Below are 22771 nucleotides of genomic sequence, written 5' to 3'. Positions count from 1 at the left end.
TAGTCATAAAGGTAAAAAGTCTCCCTTACAACGAAGAGACCTGATGGTCATCATCTTAAGCAAGTGATGAAACATTATCACTAATAGGGGTAACTTGTTGTTATGAACCAATTAACGTAACATGATGAATAAGAAGTACCAACATTACCTATGCAGTATTCTTGCAAATACATTTAATCTAAATTAGGAAACTGTTATATCAACTCAAAATGCATAACACTCTACAAACAATATCATACTCTTTAAAAAAAGGTAAATGTTATGGAAGATGGGGGAAGAGGCAAGAGGACTTATTCTAAACTAATGAGACCAAAGAGACAGAATCAAATGCAGCAACTGTACTCAGATCCTGTACTTAAAAAAGAAAAGGGAAAAAAGTATATAAGAGAGACATTTTGGGAGTTTGGGGACATTTTAAAATGTAGTATTTATATTAGATAATCTTAAAATAGTGTTAATTTTCTTAGGTGTGAAAATGAATGATGGTTATGTATGAGAATGCCCTTATTCTTAGAAGATATATGCTGAAGTATTTAGGAGTAAAGTATCAAGACACATATAACCGATTTTTTTAAAGGCTCAAGGAAAGATGAGCAAAACGCACATATTCACATACATGTACGTGTGTGTGTGTGTGTAGGTCTATTTAAGGACACATAAAACATATGTACCAAAATTCTTAACAAGTAGTGAATCTAGAGAAAGGGCATACAAGTGTTCATTGTACTGTTCTTTGGACTTTTGTCTAGGTATGAAAACGTTCTGAGTAAAAAGTTACAGAAAAATGAGAGAAAAATTTCACTTCACACTCTGAATTGATATGTATTCGAGACTGGCGAAGTTTTTTTGCAAAGGGCCAGTTAGTAAACATTTTAGGCTTTGCAGGCCATATGGTCTGTTGCAACTACTCAACTCTACTTTTGTAGTGCAAAGATAGCTACTGAAGGCAAAACATAAACAAATTAGCATGTGTTCCAGGAAAACATTATTTACAAAAATAGGCAATGGGCCAAATTTGGTTCATGGAATATAATTTGCCACCCCCTCATATACATTATTAAACTTCTAAAGACTGCATGGGCACACAATGCTCTTTCTTCCCTGATTCTAAGTATACAAGGTTTTTTGGGGTTCGTTTTAAAATTCATATTCCTCAAGATCATGGCTTCAACTATTAATTTTAACAGGACTCCCACCTATAGCACCTGCCTTGATATCTTACGGCAGATTTCTATATTTCTATTATGTATTTCATAAAATTCCCACATGGATGGTGTACCAGAAGCACATTTAGTAGTCAAAATAAAATTTAGTACATTTTTCCCCAAGCCAACTTCTCCTCCAACATGATTTAATTCTACCAGTTCTAAACCATCCAGCTACCCATTTAGGCTGAGAAAACTGGCTGACCACCCATGCAAAGAGGAGTTAACACAGTAGGCCTGAGACTGCCTATCCTCAGAAAGGTGGGCTTTTAAGGTTGGCCCTTGGCTGGCACCCAGGAACTTACATTTTGGGAGGGTTCCCACCATTCCCAGAACTAGTAAGAGTGGCTCACTGTGCCTAAACCATTTGCACAAATAATGTGGTTTATGCTAAAAACCAGCTGTGCTTTAGGAAATCTAAAATTTGGGTACCTGCAAGTAAAGGGAGACAACGTAACTTTGGGCACTGAGTCTAATGAGCTGCCCTGGTAACCAACACTCACAATCTGATGTGGAGGAATTAAGAACCTTCTGTGTGACTTCACTAGGACAGGATGCCTGAAGTGTGCATTTGATTTCCTGCAGACATTGCCCCCTACGCCTTTTCTCTGTGATGATTTTGTACTGTACCTTTACATGGTAAAAATTTTAATGGTGAGTATAACTAATGAATTCTGTGATTCCTTCTAGTCAATCACAAAACACTGGGGTATTCTTGGGGATCCTTGACACACCTTATAATTTCTCTTTCTCACCCAGGTATTTTATCAGTTGCAAAGTCTTCTTGATTTAACATTCATTATCTCACTTCTCATTCACGTTTCCCTCTCCATTTTCACCATTTCATCCTATTGAGGATTCCGTTACTGCACTAGTCTCCCACTATACTTTCTACTTCCCCACTTAATTTCTTGGTACATAATTCTAATTATTCCATCTCTTAGTTTAAAGATCCTTGATGGTAATTCATTTAATGATGGAATGAAGCCTAAAATATTAAACCTTTAATTAGCAAGTTTGTTCTTTAACCTTAGTTTCTATTATATGATATCACATGCTTTATACTTCAGCCAAACCACCAACTGTCAATTCCCAGGTGGTAGTCTGGCAGAAGTCCTCTCCTCTAGACTTGAGCCAACAGAGCTTCCAATACATCAAATACCACTCCCCATACCTGTGTGAATCCATACAGTCTAAGTTCAAGTGTCATCTCCTACATGAAGCCCTCCTCGATCACTTTAGCTGGAAATAATCACTTTTTTTCTGAATTTTAATAGGATGTTAGCTGTTTCTTTGTAAAGGCACTTATCACTTGGTCTATCTTGGATTAACTTTTGTATCCTCCTACAGTGCCACACAACTGTACGCACTTCCTTAGTATTTGCTGAATGAAAAGATGAAAAAACGAGAAGGCAATCAGATGGATGCCTGGTTCTAGTGTTGCATTAAAGAAGAAAATATATTCTTAGGAATGATGTTATTAAGTGGGAGTTAGATATTGCTGAAACAATATTATTCTCATTCAAGAGCCATACTGTACATTTAATCATACATCTAGAAGTATATGTAGCAAGGTACTATGCTTAGTCCCGTGCAAACAACCATGGGTCAATAAGCTTCAGTGGACTGGTCTAATCCTCTCTGCAAATAGTACTATTTATAGAAAATATACAATCCATAAGATAGGAACTGGCCTTATATCAACTGTACATTGGTTGTGATAATAAAGGTGTAAGAAAGCACGGTTTTTTCCAAAAAAGATACACATATTAAAAACCAAATCAATTTTAGTATTTTCTAGTTTATAGAGTTTAGAACATTTAGGAGGATAAAGGATATATCTCTGCCAGCAAACATAAAAAAAAAAAATGAAATGGCATCAACTTTTCTTTAATGCAGTAGGGGAATAATGTGTTTTTTTTTTTTTAAAGATTTTATTTATTTGACAGACAGAGATCACAAGTAGGCAGAGAGGCAGGCAGAGAGAGAGGAGGAAACAGGCTCCCTGCTGAGCAGAGAGCCCGATGTGGGACTCAATCCCAGAACCCTGGGATCATGACCTGAGCCGAAAGCAGAGGCTTTAACCCATTGAGCCACCCAGGTTCCCGAATAATGGGTTTTTATAAAAATTATAACTGAACCTGGAGGAAAAAAGGGAGTAACTGTTCTATAATTAAAGATATTTAAGTATTTTTCCTATACACACACTCCAATTTCAGAAAGCTTATATTTTTGCTCCATGCATTATATAAATAGCCCCCGTAGTGGAATGAAATATTCAAAGACAGAAAAAACTAACTTTGAGTGAAATACACTACCTCCAACAACGATGTTCACCATTTCTTCTACAATGCTCTGTACAATGTCTTGTGGCTTTTCCTCACAGTCATGGTTTTCTCCATCATATAATATGTCATTTTTAGATAACGCTTTAAAAAAGAAAAACCCAAGAAATATTACTTTAATTTTCTGGAAACTTTACTAAATACTTAAATTTAAAAACCTTCCTTAAAAATTAAGAATAAAAGATAATATGATAAATGAAACTAGAAGTGATTACAAGTTAAACCTTCAAAATTCATAACTAACCCAAATTAAAAATATTTATAAATTCAAGTTAACTTAAAAAATGCTTTACCTGACAAACTATTAAATGATTCAGCTTAAGTAGATTTTCTAGATTATTCCTTTAGGAGCCAAATACTTTAAAGTATTTTGAATGAAACATTTATTTTCTTTTTTTAATTTATTTATTTCAGAGAGAGAGAGAGCGAGAGAGCGAGAGAGGGAATACAAGCAGGGGGAGAGGGAGAAGCAGGATTCCTGCTGGGCAGGATCTCAATGCAGGCTCGATTCTAGGACCCTGGGATCATGACCTGAGCTGAAGGCAGACACAATGACTGAGCCAGCCAGGTGCCCCTGAATGAAATATTTCTAACACATCTGACACTCTTGTAAGTATATATTAAACGTAATCAGAGCCTCCATTGATTAATTCAGTTCATCAGTAATAACAAGCTCATCATTGTGCCTTAATACTTTGAGGTTCTTAAAGAAGAGACATAGGGCTACCTCGGTGTCCACCAGTGCTTTCCAGCCTTCCTTACTCTTCCCCCAAAATAATCCACATTTCCAGTGTAAAAATTTAACAAGTAAAGAAAAGAATTCATTCCTCAATTTAACAATCAAAAGCAGATTTAAAAGCCCATCAGAACTTCTGAACAGCTTAAGAGAAACTGGTAAAACCTGACACTCCAGAGTTAGCTTGCAGATAAAAATAGGATTTCCACTGGGTTTTCTGAAATGTTGCAAATATCTCAGGAAGGCTCAATTAGCACTTTGGGATGCTTTGGGATCAGGGACCCTACTCCAAATGGCATCAGACTACATATTAGTTGATAGGGCTAACACACCCATCCCCACTCACACTACTATAAAGGATCACTACTTATGATTCTGGCTTCCAGAATCCTGTCCTCTCTATTGTTCACCACTACTAATCTATGTTTGCTATATTCTATAAAATCCTGTATGCCACAAGGGGAAATTTAATAAATAAGCATACCAAATCGGTTTCATTATATAAAAAATTCAAGTACAATAACACTTAAATTTTTAGCAAAGTAAAAATATATAAAATTACCTCTGACAAGGTAATTTTTCCACCAGCCTTAAGCTTTGTATTTTTTTAAGATTTTATTTCTTAAGTAATCTCTACACCCAACATGGGGCTTGAACTCACAACCCCGATACCAAGAGTCACACACTCCACTGACTGAGCCAGCCAGTGCCCCTAAGCTTTGTATTTCTGTGCTCTAGTTGGCTAAAACTATCTAGAATCTGAAAGTTAGTTTCAATAAAACTAAATACACACAGTCATTAATATGTGTATAAAATAACTAGTGAATCAAGAGTCAATTCTCACACAAATAATCTAACAGAAATAGATTAAAGTAACAGTAATATCACACACAGAAAATCATTAGAGAAGTTAACTATTATGTCCAAAGTGATATAACTAATTAGTGATAGAGAAGTGACTCAAAGCAGATAATCTAACTCCAGAGCACTCTTAACCAATGCTTCTCAGGAATAATTTTTATTTTTATCAGCGATTGGGAGAAAACACCTCTAGGGCCAAAGTAATCATTACTATGGTACAGTGAGTTATGTTTTATTTATGATTCTGTATCCTATAAAGTGGCTCATACACAGTAGATGCTTACATTCCCTGGGTCTCAGTCCATGTTCTTTCTTCTATCAGATAATCTTCTAGCTAGCCAATTCCAACTCCTATACAACAAGATTCAACTAAATCATGATCGCTTTCTCTACAAAGGTATTGCCTAACTCTCCTAAGCAGAATGACCTTGTGCATGCCACTTTCAGGATATTTATCACATTATACATCATTTATACACCTGACCATCCAGGCAGACCATGAGTACCTTAAGAACAATGTTTTTATCTCCATCAGTTTTTTAACCCCAAGTCCCACACAGTGCCTAACACACAGTATGCTAAATAAATGGTTTACTGAATCCATGAAGAAATGAAGGAATAAATAAAGCCCCAGCTCTATTAGAGATTAGCCCTTTCAATCAGCCCCTTTATAAACTGACAGTAAAAGTAGGTGAAATTCAGGCAAGGGCAGACTAGAGCATATTTACTATTAGCTTTACTACTGTCAATGGTTGGATTTATCAAAATTACCCCTTTTAAAATAAATAGTAAAGGACTAAGAAAAATAGTGAAAAGGCATCTAAACATACCACTGTTGATGTTCATGCCACTATTGTTGTAAAAAAGTTGTGGCTAAAAAAAAAAAAAATCAAGAGCTGAAAATAAATTACAGAAGTCTTTTCTCAAAGAAAAATCTAGAATTCAGATAAAACTGTTACTAAGCCCTAACCATCCTACCTCCAAACAAACACAGTGAACAGGCAAGAGATTTTCCATCATTTTTTGACACCAACCTAAGAAGCAACAAGGGGAACAACCAAATTCCCTGGAATAGCTAAAGCTCAAAATAATGTTTGGAGGAAAAAAAAAAATCACTTCATGTGATTATTTTTAGAAAAACAAATTAGTAAAATAAATAAATGTAATTTAATTTTTGTTATCTTGTAACCTTTTTTCAAAAAAGATTTTATTTATTTGAGAGAGAAAGAAAGCACAAGCACACAAGAATGGGAGGAGAAACAAGGAGATGGAGGGGGAATCTCAAGCTGACTCCATGCTGGGCACGGAGCCTGGAGCCCAACTTGACTCGCGGCTTGAGCTCATGAACCTGAGATCATGACCAGAGAGCCAAAACCAAGAATCAGATGCTTAATCAACTGAGCCACCTAGGGGCCTCATCCTTTTCTTATAAATACATTTACTTAGAAAAATAGTATTGGAGAACATCTCAATTTTAGTGATTACTACATATCAGGACATAAAAATATTTCTGTATGTCAGGCAGTTGGTCTCTCAAAAGATTTCTTTTTATACTAAATTTCAGTACTTTATAGACCATAATATTTTTCCAAACCAGTAACATTCTGATGCCCTAAAGGTTTCAGTCATATTCTAGAACCTTACTAAATAAATAGGTCTATTGTTGGCTCTGAAACTAATTTTAAGGAAAAAACTCAAGTTCCTATACAACATGCTAACAGACACTTATGACCTCTTTTAGTAACATATATCTCCTCCCAAACAAATCTGTAAATCATATTACTTGTGAGATACCAATGAATGCATAGTATCATGAGTAGGTGTCTTGTGTATTGAAGTCAAATAACTTCACCACTTAGCATAGAAAAATCCACATTACCATAATGTGTCTGATAAGTGAAGTCATACTTGAAGTCATGAAGTCATACTATGAAGTCATACTACCTTCATACTATGAAGGTACTAACTTCATACTAACTTCATACTTCATACTATGAAGTCATACCATGAAGTCATACTATCCTCCCCCCATTTCTTTCCCCAATATGCGTGCCTACACTCTCCCCTTTAACACACACACATGCCCCACAAAAACCCTTCTCAAAAAGATTACTTTCAGCTGCAGCTGCCTGATCAGCTTCAGTCTGTTCATTTTCTGCACTGGAAATATCAGATCCATTTTCAGGTTCTGTGTCATCCTGAAGGCTTTTATCCACATCATTTGTATGGGAATCAAGGTCCCCTTCGTGTTCTTGGGACATGTGATCAACAGTTTGAGGTGGCAAATATCTAAGTTGAGGTGATTCAGGCTCATGATGGCTTACTGGAGACTGCAACAGATGATGATGCTGCCGATGCCTTTCTTTTTCCATTTGTTTGGCTTCCTGCAACTGGAAAAAAATAAAATAATTTTCCAGTACTAGTAAAATGAGTTGTTTAAAATTTGGAGGGATAATGTTAAGCTGAACTATAAATCCTCTATATATAAGGTGACACTTTATACATCAGAAGCAAAGAACATAAAATATACTAGAACTACACAAAAACAAATAACACTGGTTACTTCTTAGAGGGATGGAAATTGGTACATAAGAACAGAGATGGAAGTCTTTCAGTATGTATCTTCTCTTGACTACTTTTGGTGTTTGAATCATGTGAATTATAACCTAAACAAAACAAAATTTAAAAACTGAAATAAATTTTAATAGCCTCAGAATAATAATCAGATTATTGCCAATAGTGGATTTTCCGAAAATCAAATAAAAGTTTCACTAAGGGAGGGGAAAAAGTGGATGGGGAAATAAAACACATGCTCATTTTTACTCATACATACATCAAAATCTAGATACCACAAGAAAGTAGTTGATAGTAAGAGTTACCTATAGGGAGTGGGGGTTAAGAAATGACCAAATTAGAAACAAGAGTGGAAGGAAATTTTCAGTGTAACATGTTCTTATGTCACACTGTTAAACCTCTTCATAATTTAAAAAAAATAATAAAACTGCATTTAATAAATAAAATAGCAATGAGTACTTAAATTAAGTACTTAAAACACAATCAGTCATCTTAATAGGGATGAAAAACTGTATCAACAAATGTTGAGTTTTATTTTAGAAGACCTGTCATTATTATATATATAATACCACCTATAAAACTGGCTTACTTATGCTAAAAAGGTAATGATCAGAACCACAGGATTTCATTTTTTAGCACTTTATTGCTTTTAGACACATCTCTTCTGGTCCTCATGGCCTAATAAGAATGACTCTCACAGAGTTAATTTCCATAAAGGTAAATACTTTACTGTGCCCAAAATGAACATTTCATACTTCTTAGTAATATTCCAGTTTATGTGGAAATACCAGAGCTAATTATATGAATTTATAAAATAAATTAAAATTAAAATATTTTAATGCTCAAAAGGTAGGAAGAACCTTGTAATACGCATGGTCCAAATCCCGTATTTTACAGATACGGAAACTGATGGGCATGACTAGATGCACAGTTGGAACTGGAACAGAATTTTCAGACCAATACTTTAACCCACTCATGAGAAAGTCAACTTCCAAATTAGCAGTGAAGAACCTACGACTTGCAATGGATTCCTACCCTCAGCCTAAACTTCAACAGATCTGCACTATGGTTTAGTGGAGCAAGCGCATGCTTTGGAATCATAGATAAGCATGGCGTTGAATTCTAGTTCTATTTATTCAGAGTTATAGAAATTCTAGAAATATCCTTAAAAAATGTTATTGTGTGAAAATAAACCTTTAAACATTTTCTAAAGACTTCCATACTTCTAGACTAGGGTTTCTCAACATCAGTGCTACTAACATTTTAGATCAGATAATTCTTTGCTGTGGAGAGGGGCTGCCCTGTGTGCTTCAAGGTATTTAGCAACATCCCTACCCTTTACTAAATTCATATTAAGTACAATGTCAGATTCTGGATTGAATCTTGAGACAAAAAAAGGATATGTGTAGGAAAATTGGTGAAATACAAGTAGGCTCTGAAGTTTATTTAAAAGTAATGTACAAGTGTCAATTCCTGATTCTGATTATTATAATATGGTTATATAAGATGCTGGCATTAAGGAAAGAGAGTAAAGGAGATCTCTCTGGAATATCTGAAGTTTAAAATGGGCTCAAAAAAAAGTTAAAAGTTGATTCGTAATTATGAAGACCTGAACAATTTAAAAATATGTACAAATGATTCTTTAGTTGATCTCTTACCCCACCAAATGTATTTCCACAATATAGATACCTATTTTATTTTTAAAGGACGCAATGACTAAAATATTTTATAGAATAGATCAAATTACATAGTTTTATATCTACATTAAACTGATCTACTAAGCTTGACTACAATAAAAAATATTATCAATTCATAAACACTTCCATGAGGATGACAACAATAAATATCTTTCAAATTCTACTTGTGAACCATTAAAAATGTTTTTTCCAAAGTCAGACAAGTCAGTAAAACCTCAAAACAAAGCAAAATAATTCCACAGATCTCCAGTAAGTAGAACTGTAAATGAAAATATTCTTCTCTACAAGCACAAAAGATTTCACTATAATTTCTCTATAAACTCTTTTCTATATTTGATGCCTGTGGTATTCTTTAAATCTGTTTTTAATACTTACTGCTTGGTTTTCCATGCGTGCAAAGATAACATTTAGCATCTGAGTAAGAGTAGCTTTGGCTGTTGTCTGATTGATGAGATTTTTGCTTGCTAGATAGATATTGTAACATGTTCTCACAGCTTGCAGTACAGTTCCCTCATGAATTTCTATGTGTTGAGATGTTACTGCAGTAAGTAAAGCCTTTAAAAAGAAAGACACAGTTAAAGCAATTTCTACATCTAGAGTTTCAGCACAAAAATATGAGTATTTTCAGACACCATTACCACTTTCAGGTACACACTAAAAGAATTCTCAGTATACACCAAGAGAATTTCTACCAGCCTTGAATACATATCATCAATTGGTAATAATTTCCAAATAATCCAAACCTAGAACACTAGAAAACTATTCAATCATACTATTTCAACCCAAGTTTCATTTTAATAAAAATATTACTTAGTTCCTTAAAACGCGCAGCATTAACTCTGTCACAAAAGAACAGAGATATGCTTCATATGATATATCTGTCGAATGAGATTGTCAACTTTGGAGGATACACAATGTCCTACTCACTCTCAAATTTTTCTGAGATCTTTCTTATAGACCAGACTCAATAAATGTACTGCTGTTGTTGTTGAAGAGGTTTACAAATAGAATATAGTATTAAAATATCAGATTAAATTAGAATAAAGCCTTTAAAATACTCCTAAGTGAATCCTCCAACAAAGTCAACAACTTTAATTTGCATGAAAGTTCGTACATTAGGGTACTTGCAATTTCTCAAGAGCAAGGACTCCTCGGTCCTTTTATGCTGTACAGTGCTATGCAGTCAGCACTGAGTATAAGCTAAATAAACCATGACTCATATGAAGCTGCAAATGATAGGCCAACTGACAAATGATAAGCCAACTAGCTTTTTTAAAATAAAAATATGACTTGTGAAGTGAATACAGCTATGAAACTGAAAGGCTGAGAAGAGGCTACATTCACACATGAAAAACACTTGATACATGTAAATGATTTCAAAAGTACTAAAGGTATAAGAAAATTTTACTGTATAAATGCATCACCACTACCATTAGTAGTCATATTAAGAATTCAAAATTTATAAGAGATTGAAAAAATAACTGAGTGACTTTTCCTTTTTTTTTTTTTTTAAGATTTTATTTATTTATTTGACACAGAGATCACAAGTAGGCAGAGAGCAGGCAGAGAGAGAGAGGGGGAAAGCAGGCTCCCCGCTGAGCAGAGAGCCCGATGCGGGGCTCAATCCCAGGACCCTGAGAACATGACCTGAGCTGAAGGCAGAGGCTTAACCCTCTGAGCTACCCAGGCGCCCCCTGAGTGACTTTTCTTTAAAGGAGTTTAATCATCCAGGTATATTATAGCACAAACCCAGCACAAAGTTCGGCTAAGCAGTTTCAGCAGATGAAAAGGTACAAGGAAATCAGGAAAGCTGGTACACAAATAGTTCACATGGTGAAGCATGAGACTAGAGGTCAGACTATAAAGGGTCCAGAAGTAGAGAAAAAAGTAGAGGGGTCAAAGGAACATCACATGGACTCTAAAGCTCAGAAGATGGAATATGTACAGTCAACATTCCAGAAACTAAAAAACTCTGGGGGCCTAAGCCTAAATTGGGACCTTCAAAATAAAAGACTTGGAAATATAATCTTCCAGTGAACTCATGACATTCAACACCCCCCCCCAATATGGTGTCTAAAAAGCAACTAAATTACCTCTATTACAGTTGGGAAGCACATAAAATGACCTTTCAAAATATTTCCAAGATAATGGCTTCTGATTTTAAAAAATAGAGATTATGAATGACAAATTCACTATATAATCAATTACCTTTATTATTTGCAACTGAACTCCTTCATCTGTTTGAGGACCTTGGAAGCAGCCACAAATTGTTTCAATAATTCTATCAATTAATTTTTTGCCTGGTGTTGTACTATCTGGAGCATTGCCAGTCAAGTGCCCATAAGCAATAAGTTTCTGAAATGGGAAAAGAAACCAAAGATCCCCATTAAGCTAATACATATGCTAATTAAATATACATTAAAATTATATAATTCAGTAATATTAAACTTTTTACATAAAAACATTAAAGTAAAATCAAAGCCAAGGTTTTACCAACTTTTCCTGAAGAAAAGTTTATTAGCTATAAACATGTAGAATTACTGATATTTATAATAACCACAAAAACATAATAGGCACAATAAAACCATCAGGCAATACTTTGAGAAAGCCAGGTCTCAGACCTTATCTCTGATGAATCAGAATAGCTTATTGCATTCTACCTAACCACTATTGATACTGCTTTTGTGAAAGCTGTATTAACACATTTAAGTGACTCAAAATCTCTTTCCACATCAGATCTGTGAAAATGCAGAAAACCGAATTTCCATGCACTGGCTATAAATCACAGATTTGTTCATTCATCATCCATTTTAGCCCTGAAAGCCTAAGATATCATAATTTTAATTTTTCAGGGAAAACAAGGTTATAAATCAAATGAACTTTATCTATCTTCTGAAAAAAATCATATGAATATGGTCTTTTCCTAGTCCTTGAAATATTAGCTCAATAGATACAAGTTCCCAAACAGTAAAAATACATAAAAAGATAAGACCCCTCTATCTGGAAATTTTACAAGTATCTTAAGTCTTAAGAGAATCCTCTGTGTGTGTGCATGTAAATTAAACAGGATGAAGGATTTCAGGAATTTTTCTGACATAAATGAAAATCAGAGCTTTAGTTTGGCAGTGAATATAAATACTAAACTGTCAATATTAACCTATTGCTTTAAATAAAACAGAAGGCATTTAGTAAAATCATTTGCAAATGACTTAGTAAAATCTGCAAATCATGAAATATGTAAATTCAGCAGCAGGTTAAAAGTCTTATTGTTCTTTCATCTCACTGATGGAAAATGAAACCAAATCGACACTTAGTAAAGATAATGTGTCTCACTAAGCTAACTAATGATTTTTGTTACCCTTAAACTAGGAACATTTTTTTACAACTATTATTTTCCCTCTCTCAAACATGAGTAACCATTTGGTCTCTTATCACAATAAAAATATTCAAGGCTTTCATGGAAAATGTCTGAATCACCAATTATGAGTAATGTTTAGAAACACATTCAATTAAATAGTTTTTAGATAATGACATTTTACACATACCTGTAAACAATCAAGAGATGTACTAACTATACGAGGACATTTGGACTGGCATGCCAATTCAAAGGGTAAGAAGTACTTGTCCGCTTCAATAAAATTTGTCTTTGATTTCACTGGTGGAAGGGTGCTTGATCCACCTTTTGCTTCTCCATGAGGAGGACTAAAGGAAAAAGAAGAGTCCAAATAGAATATCACATTTTTCATACTGATGATAAACTCATATAAAAATACAAAATTTCAGTTCTAAAGGGAATTTTACTAAACCAACTTTTATCTTCCCGTATTTCATAAGGGTACCCGAACCCCAGGGAAATTTCAATTTGCTACAGGTCAAAAGCTAGTGGCCAGACCTGTAACTAAACACAAGAAAATCAAATAAATTAGTTGTTTAATTACTTAGAAAGTATTTAAATTACAAAACAATTAAATATTTAGTAATCCTCCTAAATATGAATCAAAGTTTTTAAGCAAAGACTTTAAAATATATCAGATGGTATTTCAGGAATACCCTTATATACTTTTTTATGAGATCTTTTGCTTACATTTCTTAAGCCATTTTTTACTAGTTTTATTATAAAGATCACAAACAGAAAATTTGCCACATATAGGTGATTATATTACTATTTTAGCCAAGATATGTCTGCAAATTATTTTTACTAAAGAAAAGAAACCCCACAAACCTCTGTTTTTCAGTTTCCGCTTTTATTTCCTCTGGGGAGAAAAAAGAGGCATATGTTAGAAAACGTGACAAAAGAAAGACCATTAAGTAATTTGATTACAGGCTTTGTAAACTCATTTGTAACTTCTATAAGAAGTTGGGAAGAATGCAAATTCAAAAGAAATTCAGTACTAAAATTCTCTTGCTGCTAAATGCATTAATTTATACAGTTTAATGAAATATAGTTTAATGTATTTCAGTTTAATGAAACTATACAAAGAATATATATTAATAACCATAAGGTTAAATACAACTGCGGATTACTAATTCCCAAAGAATTTCTTTTCTCAAAGTAGATTTTTTTTTGGTCAAGTAACTATACTAACCAGAAGCATTAATATTGAGAATGGAATATTATGTATTCAAGTTATAAAATATAGGGCACATGTTCAGTGAGGGGTTAAAAAAAAAAAATCTCTACACGTAATCACTCTTGTGATTATCTCAAGGTATCAGACCAGGACTATAACTTCTTGACTATGTACATGTGCTGATATTTAACCAATATTTCTACTTATGACTACATAAAGCACTATAAAATACACATGCCCAGTCCAATGGGAAATTTTCCCTTTTGTTGTTTATAACTTATGAAATGAGGTAAATTAGGTAAATCCTACCTGTAATAAAAGACCCTTAAATTTAACTGATAGGCTGGGGGGATGGGGGAAATGTCTGGTTAACTGATTAAACCTGTCTGAAAAAAGTTGGAAAGTAAAACCGTCAAATATAACATTTATAATTACTATTACTGTAACCAATAGTTCTTGAGAACAAACTATGTACCAACATAATTAAGCCTCACGGCCCTATGAGATTTGTACTAACATCTTCATTTGAAAGATCAGGAAAGTGAGGCACAAAGAGGTTAATTTGCTCAAGGGCTGCATGGCTTGGGTGTATGGCTAATCAGGTTTCACAACTGAATAATCTAATTCCAGATCCTGGTTTCTCAACCACTCTATTACATAGATGTATCTATGAATACTGAACAAATGTGTTAAATTTGGTATTAAAAGAAACAACTAAACTATAATTTAATAATTAGTAAAAGTCATCTGGAGACTATATTAAGCCCTTTATAAAGTGGTTTTGTCAAATTACTTTGTCATACACACACATTTTATTCATTATCTACTCTGTGCCAAGCATTTGATATTTGGTGTTTCAGTCTAGTCCTCTGTGGATAAAAGCTCCTTCCATTTTACCAGTGGTAGAAGTGGAAGGGGGACAATATGAAAACAGTAACTATAGATATTTAAAATACTACTTTAAAAAAGCTCACAATATCTGATACTAAAAAACTGTACAGTTCACCAATACATGTAATTAAAAATAATTTAAATCACCTTAAAAATACAGTACAAATGAAGGAAAAATCTATTAACTGCCCCCAAATCTTCATTAAAAATTTTAAAACCCTATTTTTCACTTTTAAAATACTAATTGGCAGTTTTTGTAGAAGGTGAATTTCCATTTATAAAAACAGTAGGAAATAGGGTATTCTTGTTAATAATACATCAGTTAAGAACATCAGAAGTAGTTTATTTTAAATACCACTATGACTTCACACCACCGATTACTAAATAGCCATGTGATCTTGGGAAACAACCCTCACTTCACTACTAGATGATGGCAAAAATCTCTTATATTCTAAAACATCGGTCAACAACTATGGCTCACATGCCAAAGCCACCCACCACTGTTTTCCTGAGTTTAAAAATAGTTTTTACAGCTGAACATCTGCAATCAATTTGACGACAGGGTACACTAACCTTCAAACTCAGTGAAGGTGTTATTCCACCTAAGAGAATTCTCCTTAGACCAGGATTACAAAATTTATACTCGATTATAATTATTTTGAATCTCATCAATAAAAAAAATCTGTGTAAATTTCTTTGTCTTTCTCCTTCTCTGTGTAAATTTGTTTTCTCTTATTACATAAGTACTTACATAATATCCCTGATTTTTCTTCTTGGCCTGAAAAGCCCCTTATAGAAAATGTTGGCTGACCTTTGCTCTAAAACATTAGGGTTCAAAGGATCTTATCAGACTCTATGAACCATTTTATTCTATGATTCCATTATTTTTATTTTTATTTTTTTTTATTTTTTCCTAAACATATAATGTATTATTAGCCCCAAGGGTATAAGTCTGTGAAACGCCAGGTTTACACACCTCACAGCACTACCATAGCACATACCCTCCTCAATGTCCATAACCCTACCACCCTGATTCCATTATTTTTTAATGTCCATATTTATCTACCTATTTATTTATTTATTTATTTCAGTGGGGGCATAGAGAGAGAATCTCAAGCAGACTCCCCACTGAGCGTGTAGTCTGACATGAGTGCAATCCCACAACCCTGAGATCATGGCCTGAGCCAAAATCAAGAGTTGGACATTCAACCAACTAAGCCACCCAGGCACCCTTAAATGTCCATATGTAAATAGTCTAATAAAACATACCCAACATAAACTATATTGAATGTAATGTTTCTCTAATTCAGATAGTACTATATTTTTTTCTATCTCCATATACAAAGTTAATAGTATTCAAACTAATCTGGATAAGTTTTTTTTTTTTTTTTACAAGAAAATAAAACAATTTAACTCAACATTTCTAATGTTTTAAATAACCTTGTACTAAATAGTTTTACTTTTTCCTTTCCCTATACACTTATAACCACAGTAAAAAAGTTTTAAATGTTTTGATAAAATCTTTTTTTTAAAAGATTTTATTTACTTATTTGTCAGAGAGAGAGAAAGAGAGAGCACAAGCAGGCAGAGTGGCAGGCAGAGACAGAGGGAGAAGCAGGCTCCCTGCTGACCAAAGAGTCCGTTGTAAGACTTGGTCCCAGAACCTTGGGATCATGACCTGAGCTGAAGGCAGCCACTTAACCTACTGAGACACCCAGGCGTCCCTGTTTTGATAAAATCTTTAAAGGTCACAGAATAATTACAAGTTTTCCCACTGACAACTATCAACATAGCTTGCATGGTTATCTTTCTGGTCCCACAAAATGCTTTTGTTTATAGAATCCCAAAGACTGTGTATTCATTTTAACACGTTTCCTTTCCAGGCCATTTGAGACTACTTAAACTTAAAGACGTTGTCACTAAAAAATAATCAAGATTAAAATGACAAGGGGCAATAGGGGGAAGCAGAAAATAAGTACTTCTCAAAATATTTAACATAACAGTATGATAAGCCACAGTATTTTTTGTTTGTTTGTTGTTCAGGCTACAGGTATGTGATTCATCAGTCTTCTGTAAGAAGACTCATTACAACACATATTACAACACATACCTCCTCAATGTCCATCACCCAGTTACCCTATCCCACTAACCCCTTCCCCTCCAGCAATCTTCAGTTTTTCTCCTGTGATTAAGAGTCTCTAAGGTTTGTCTCCCTCTCTGGTTTCGTCTTGTTTCATTTTTTCCTCTCTTCCCCTATGATCCTCTGCCTTGTTTCTTAAATTCCACATATCAGTGACATCATATGGTAATTGTCTTTCTCTGATTGACTTATTTCGCTTAGCAAAATATCCTCTAGCCACAGTATTTTAAAACAAGCTGAAATTTTTAAAGAATATACAATACTACTTTACATTTGTGCAGCAATGTAGAGTTTAAAACATTTTTCCACACATTACCTAATTTTATCCTCAAAGGACAACTCTTCATTTTATGGAGAAGGAAACCATGTATCAGATTTGTTAAATAATAACTTTCAGGTCAGACAGCTGGTAAGTAGTGATCCAGAAACTAGTTTCTCTGGTCTTAGTGTATTACACAGGACACACTGCGTTATATTTAAGCAACCTTCTATTAACTAATGGAACTGAATGGAAAAATTCATTCTACAATTATTAGGATAAACATTATAAGGCAATGCTTCTCAAAATATGGTCTCAGAACCAGCAGCATCACCACCAACCACCAGGACCCACACAGACATACTGAATTAGTAAGTATCAAATTAGTACTCTAGTGAGGAGTCCTACAGTCTGTGTTTTTACATGGCTTCAAGGGGATTCTGATATGCCAAAAAGGTTTAAGAATCACTGCTATAAAGAAGTTAAAAGAAACAAGTAGAAGATAGTTAAGTTTTATTCACCCTGGCTTTGGTTTCACCCACCCATTTATTGTACTTGTAAGAATTCTTGGACAAGTGAGTGCATGCTAAAAAGGAATTCCTTTGATTTTCTTATAATGAATATCCAGTAATACAGTTTTTGAGGCAATTATTTTAATAAATTAGGGCTTAGAAACAGTTTGCTTCATGTTGGCCTTCAACAGTAGAATCAAGAAGTAAACTAATTAATTCTCAATTATTAAAGAAAACACACCTGGAAGAAAAAAATATCAAAGCATCAAATTAAGAAATATTAGCATACTCAAACTAAAAACCACATAGTGCTTAACTGTGAAATACTTTGCGGTTAAAGTGAGAATCATGACAAGGATGACCACAAACAGCAAAATATTTTTTTTACACTGCTTTGGAAACACTAGACAACACAAATACACAATATTGGATATCGTAAGAAAAGTCATCACTTCTGAGTTGAAATAAGCTAAAAATCAGATGATGAATCTCTTCAGTGATAGTTAGGTTTTTAAACTATGTAGTCCTAGACCTTTAAAACTTTATTACTGAAATTTTTGTGAGAATTACTTTCTCTCTAGCCATTAATTCTCCCTATTCCTTCAGAACTAGTTTCATAAAAATTTTTGAAAACTACAGAATCACAACCACTGCTTTATATATAGAAATATTAAAACTGGAGGAAATGGGTCACTGGGAATTAGCATAAAAAATATAGATTTGAAGTACTTCGAAAGAAATACAAGTTTATTCCTTGAAGGTACATTAAATAACTGGAACCAAGTGAACACAACTGATAAGGCACAGGACTTACTTAATAAACAGGAAAGAAAGATTTACTGAAATCTGATTATACTGTATGTATATTTACTGATATACATATACTGTATGTATATTTACTGATTATACACAATTTATATGCCTGATTTCCAAAGTGTATTAAATATTCCCTCTCATAATATTATGCTATCAACCTGCTTAGCAGCTTTTCACCCATTGAAAATACAAATACAGACTTCAAAATAATACCAATACAATTCAACAAATTCCATCATCTATACACTATGAACGATTTAGATCTACCTCTCAAGACATTATTTTGTCTTAAGTATAGTTTGTAGGACAACAGTATTTACTCAATGCAAACTAAACTGGTAATCTAAAGAAAAACCTTATAAGTGAAATAAATAGTTTATTTTAATAAACACATTAGAACTTATGCATCCAAACTGCTGTCTCCTTCAAAGCAGCATGTAGGAGGATATGCATCAATTATCATAATAGTACCAGTATTCAGAAATATTTGTGGAATTCATTGTTTGCAGTTCTTTCCTGCCTGTTTCTTTTAAATGAATAACCCCACAGAAGGAAAAATCTCTAGAAAGGGAATCAGAGTCTAACCACCAATTAATCACAGTTGGCACAGAGCCAAGTATGAAGAATGGTATGCAACCACAAAACAAAACTTAACTTTAGTGCTTCTTTGAACCATTTCAAATTGTGTAAGCTTATTCTAGAAAAAGAGAACATAACTCTCATTAGACTCCAGAAGCCTGCAACCCAAACTATAAAGATGATATAGGATCAATTAAAAACAGTGATTTGATCAATTATGACTATATGTATGTGTGTGTTTGTGTGTGTGTGTATATATGTATATACGTATACATATACATACATATATATATATATATATATATATATCGAAGCAACTTTAAACAAAAACATTTATTAAAAAACAAATGCACCAAAAACTAATGATGAATTTTATGGTGACTAACATAACACAATAAAAAAAAGAAAAATAATTATAGTGCAACATGAACAGTCATGAGCACTACAAAAGGGAAATACAGATTAAAGAACAAATATGGCTAACACAATGTCTTATGCATGGTAGCTGCTCAATAATTATTTGTAGAAAAATTTTAAAAAGCACAAATGCAGAAATTACTTTGAAAATAAAATTCCCTTGGATGTATATATTCTACTAGGTTTACTTTTTCAAAGCCAATTATGTGACTTAAGAACTGCATTTTATACAGTTTAGGATTAAATAAAAATACAGAATTTAAATAGAAAGCTACAGTAATCTAAAGAGGAGGCAACGGCCTAAAGATGTGACAAAGGGATGAATAAATGTGAATTCCATGAACACCTCAAAAGAAAACCAATGAAACAATCTCACTTATCTAGGGGAGGAAAGGCTGTCAGCAAGCGGAGATCTGGCTTGCATAACTGCACAGTAGAGGTACCATTAACTTAGACACAAAATGCAGTTTTCTCACTATGTGAGAGAGTAGGAGTAAAGGAGCAGGGGTGAAGAAAAGGTATGTTTTAGTAGCGTTTTATTTTAAGCCATTGAAATCTTCAAGTGGCACTATTCAGTAGATTGTGTAGCAGACTGTATTAGTCTATACATGGTCAATGGTCACTATATTATCTCCTATCCCACGTGGCTTCTGCAAAGTAACCTTGCCAGACTCCCTTCCAAGATACAAAATCTAAATTCTCCTCACCTTGAATCAGGGCTAGTTGCAGAGATACATTTATAAGCAGCAGAATGCAGCTGGAAGTTAACAGAGGACAGCTACCAACATGAGGTCAAAGAAGGGTAAGCAGCTACTTACCCATTACTGCTTCTTTTGTAATCCTAGGTCTCCAGATACCTACTCTTAGAATCCAGCAGCCCTGAGGTAAGAAGCCTAAGCCCCAAGGAGATTCCGTCAACAATCCCAGCTGAGCCCAGCTTTCAAAGTCATTACAGCCCAAGCACCAGACTTGTAAGTAAAGAAGTCTCCAGAGGATTCTCATACCCAGCCATTCACATCTCACCCAGTCATTTGAATCTCCTCAGCTTAGGCCCCAGACATTGCAGAACAGCAACATGACCTAATTGAAATCCTGTCACATAGAGAATCTGTAAGCATTAATAAAAGAAAATTCTATTATTATTGATCTCAACTGCTTGAGTATCAGTGGAACTTTGAGAATAAAGGTGAAAAGTGAAGGTTCCACCATAAAACAACAAAAGCCACCTAAGGGATAGCTTACAAATAACTCAAACTTTGAATTTCCAAATTTAACTTTACATCTTTAAATTTTTTAATTACTTGTAACAGAAAGGCACTGTATAACTCTAAAACTTTTCAAATTTAGGTCTTCATCTCTGGCCAAAGATAATGTGTAATTTAAGTTCTCTAATGCATTTAAAAATTTTTTCCATAATAACTTAAAACTAGGATTTAAAAATTCTAACAGACTGAAACTGATTATTGAATGTCTGGCATATAAACAATACTGAGATCCTTGAGAAATATTTTCTAAGATAATGAAAACTAAAATTAGCCCACCAAAATCGCATGAATAGGAACAAGTTTAATAAACAAAAAATATCTCATATTTGTGTATTTTACAATTTGCAGAGCAGTTTTACATATATCTTATTCTTAGACTAGCATTCAGTATTACCAGCATGCCCACTTAACAGATGAAAAAGCCTGAAGTAACTTACACAAGATGACAAGAGGTGTACCGAATGACTTAAGTGTGGTTTTGATAAGAACCAAGCCCAAATCAAATGGCTGAGTTTTAACAACTCATTAGTGAAAAATAAATTACTCTTACAATGTTATCATAATTATTTTCTAATAAAGAAAACCACTGTGCTGCTTACTACATCAGAAACAGAAGGAATCCTGTTTCAAAAACCAAAACCAGAAATGTGACTTGAGTGATAAATATTCCAAATCAATAATTTTCTTTTCCATTCCAGACTTTATGTATAAAAAATATTAAAAATACAAAATGAGAATCTCAATACAATTTAGACCAGTGCCTGCCTAATTCCACTGAAGTATTAAATATAGGTAAAGCAAATATAAGAAAACTCAGTAAGTGAAAATAAGCATTCAAAGAAATCATGAATTATGAAAACGATCCTTTAATGGGACTTAATATTTAGATAGAAAAGAATGCAGTGGCTGTTCACTGTCAACAACTTGCAGTGACCACAGTGAAAATCAAAAAGAACAGAGTTATTGTTCCAAGTGCTAACACCCCTAGTGGTAAATAAACAATCGGACATTTCATAGATTCTGCTCAATATAAGATATAAAGAAGCAGTAGCTATGGGGGTCATGGAAGGAATACTGTATTTTAAGTCAGGGCTCTGGGCTTGGTCAGAGAAGTGGAATACAGTAGAAAGAAATGGGCTGAAGGCCCAAAAAGACAAGAGTCAAACCCCAGGTCTGTCACTACATAAACTTTTAAACCTCATTTTATAGATTTTTAAAACAGGGATGATAATATCTAGTTGTCTATCCTGTAAGAATATTAGGTTTATTGAAGAGGTATGAAAGTGCTTTGTTTGAGCTAGGTTTAATCTTTTTTTTTTTTTTAAGCAAAGTTTTAAATATGAAAAAGTACAAACAGGGGTGCCTGCCTGGCTGGCTTAGTTGGCTAACTATCGGTCTTCAGCTCAGGCCATGATTTCAGGGTCCTGGGATGGGGCCCCATGTTGAGCTCCTAGTGCTCCCTGGAGCCTGCTTCTCCCTCTCCCTCTGTCGTTCCCCCTGCTTGTGATCCTTCTCTCTCAAATAAAATCTTAAAATAAAAAAGGACAAACAATATAAATACTGAGTAACCAACCACCCAAACAATTTTATGAAAGTATTTTATAAATGTATAACTCTTCCCAATTATAAGGAGCCTTTTAGAACAAACAGCTATAAGTTTGGGTTAGTGAAAGTATTTAAATTTGGGATAGAGGTATGTATAGTCAAAGGTTCCATTTAAAATAGACAATAGAGGAAATTTTTAAAGCAACACATATGCTATATATAAATGCATGAACCCTTGCTGAAAGAATTTGCTAGAAATAGTACTAGTGTTTGCCTAAAGGGAAAAAATTAAGTGACTAAATAATATGAGAAACATTTTTCATCTTTTTCTTTGTACTTTTTAAACTTCACACTATAT

At 33.8% G+C, this 22771-nt stretch overlaps 1 protein-coding gene across 1 annotated transcript in view; it reads right to left on the bottom strand.

Moving 5' to 3' along the window:
- ARFGEF1 (ARF guanine nucleotide exchange factor 1) overlaps nucleotides 1–22771 on the bottom strand; it is a 147385-nt gene that overhangs the window by 79999 nt on the left and 44615 nt on the right. Inside the window, exons 2-7 of the mRNA XM_080801137.1 lie at nucleotides 13641–13671; nucleotides 12964–13120; nucleotides 11627–11773; nucleotides 9794–9973; nucleotides 7261–7537; nucleotides 3524–3634 (exon numbers count right to left, since the gene is read on the bottom strand). Of these exons, the coding sequence (XP_080657263.1) occupies nucleotides 3524–3634; nucleotides 7261–7537; nucleotides 9794–9973; nucleotides 11627–11773; nucleotides 12964–13120; nucleotides 13641–13671 (903 nt within the window). The remainder of the gene's footprint in view (nucleotides 1–3523; nucleotides 3635–7260; nucleotides 7538–9793; nucleotides 9974–11626; nucleotides 11774–12963; nucleotides 13121–13640; nucleotides 13672–22771) is intronic.

Source organism: Martes martes, assembly GCF_963455335.1.
Source record: "Martes martes genome assembly, chromosome: 4".
Classification (NCBI taxonomy): Eukaryota; Metazoa; Chordata; class Mammalia; order Carnivora; family Mustelidae; genus Martes; species Martes martes.
This window is presented reverse-complemented; position numbering and strand designations above follow the sequence as displayed.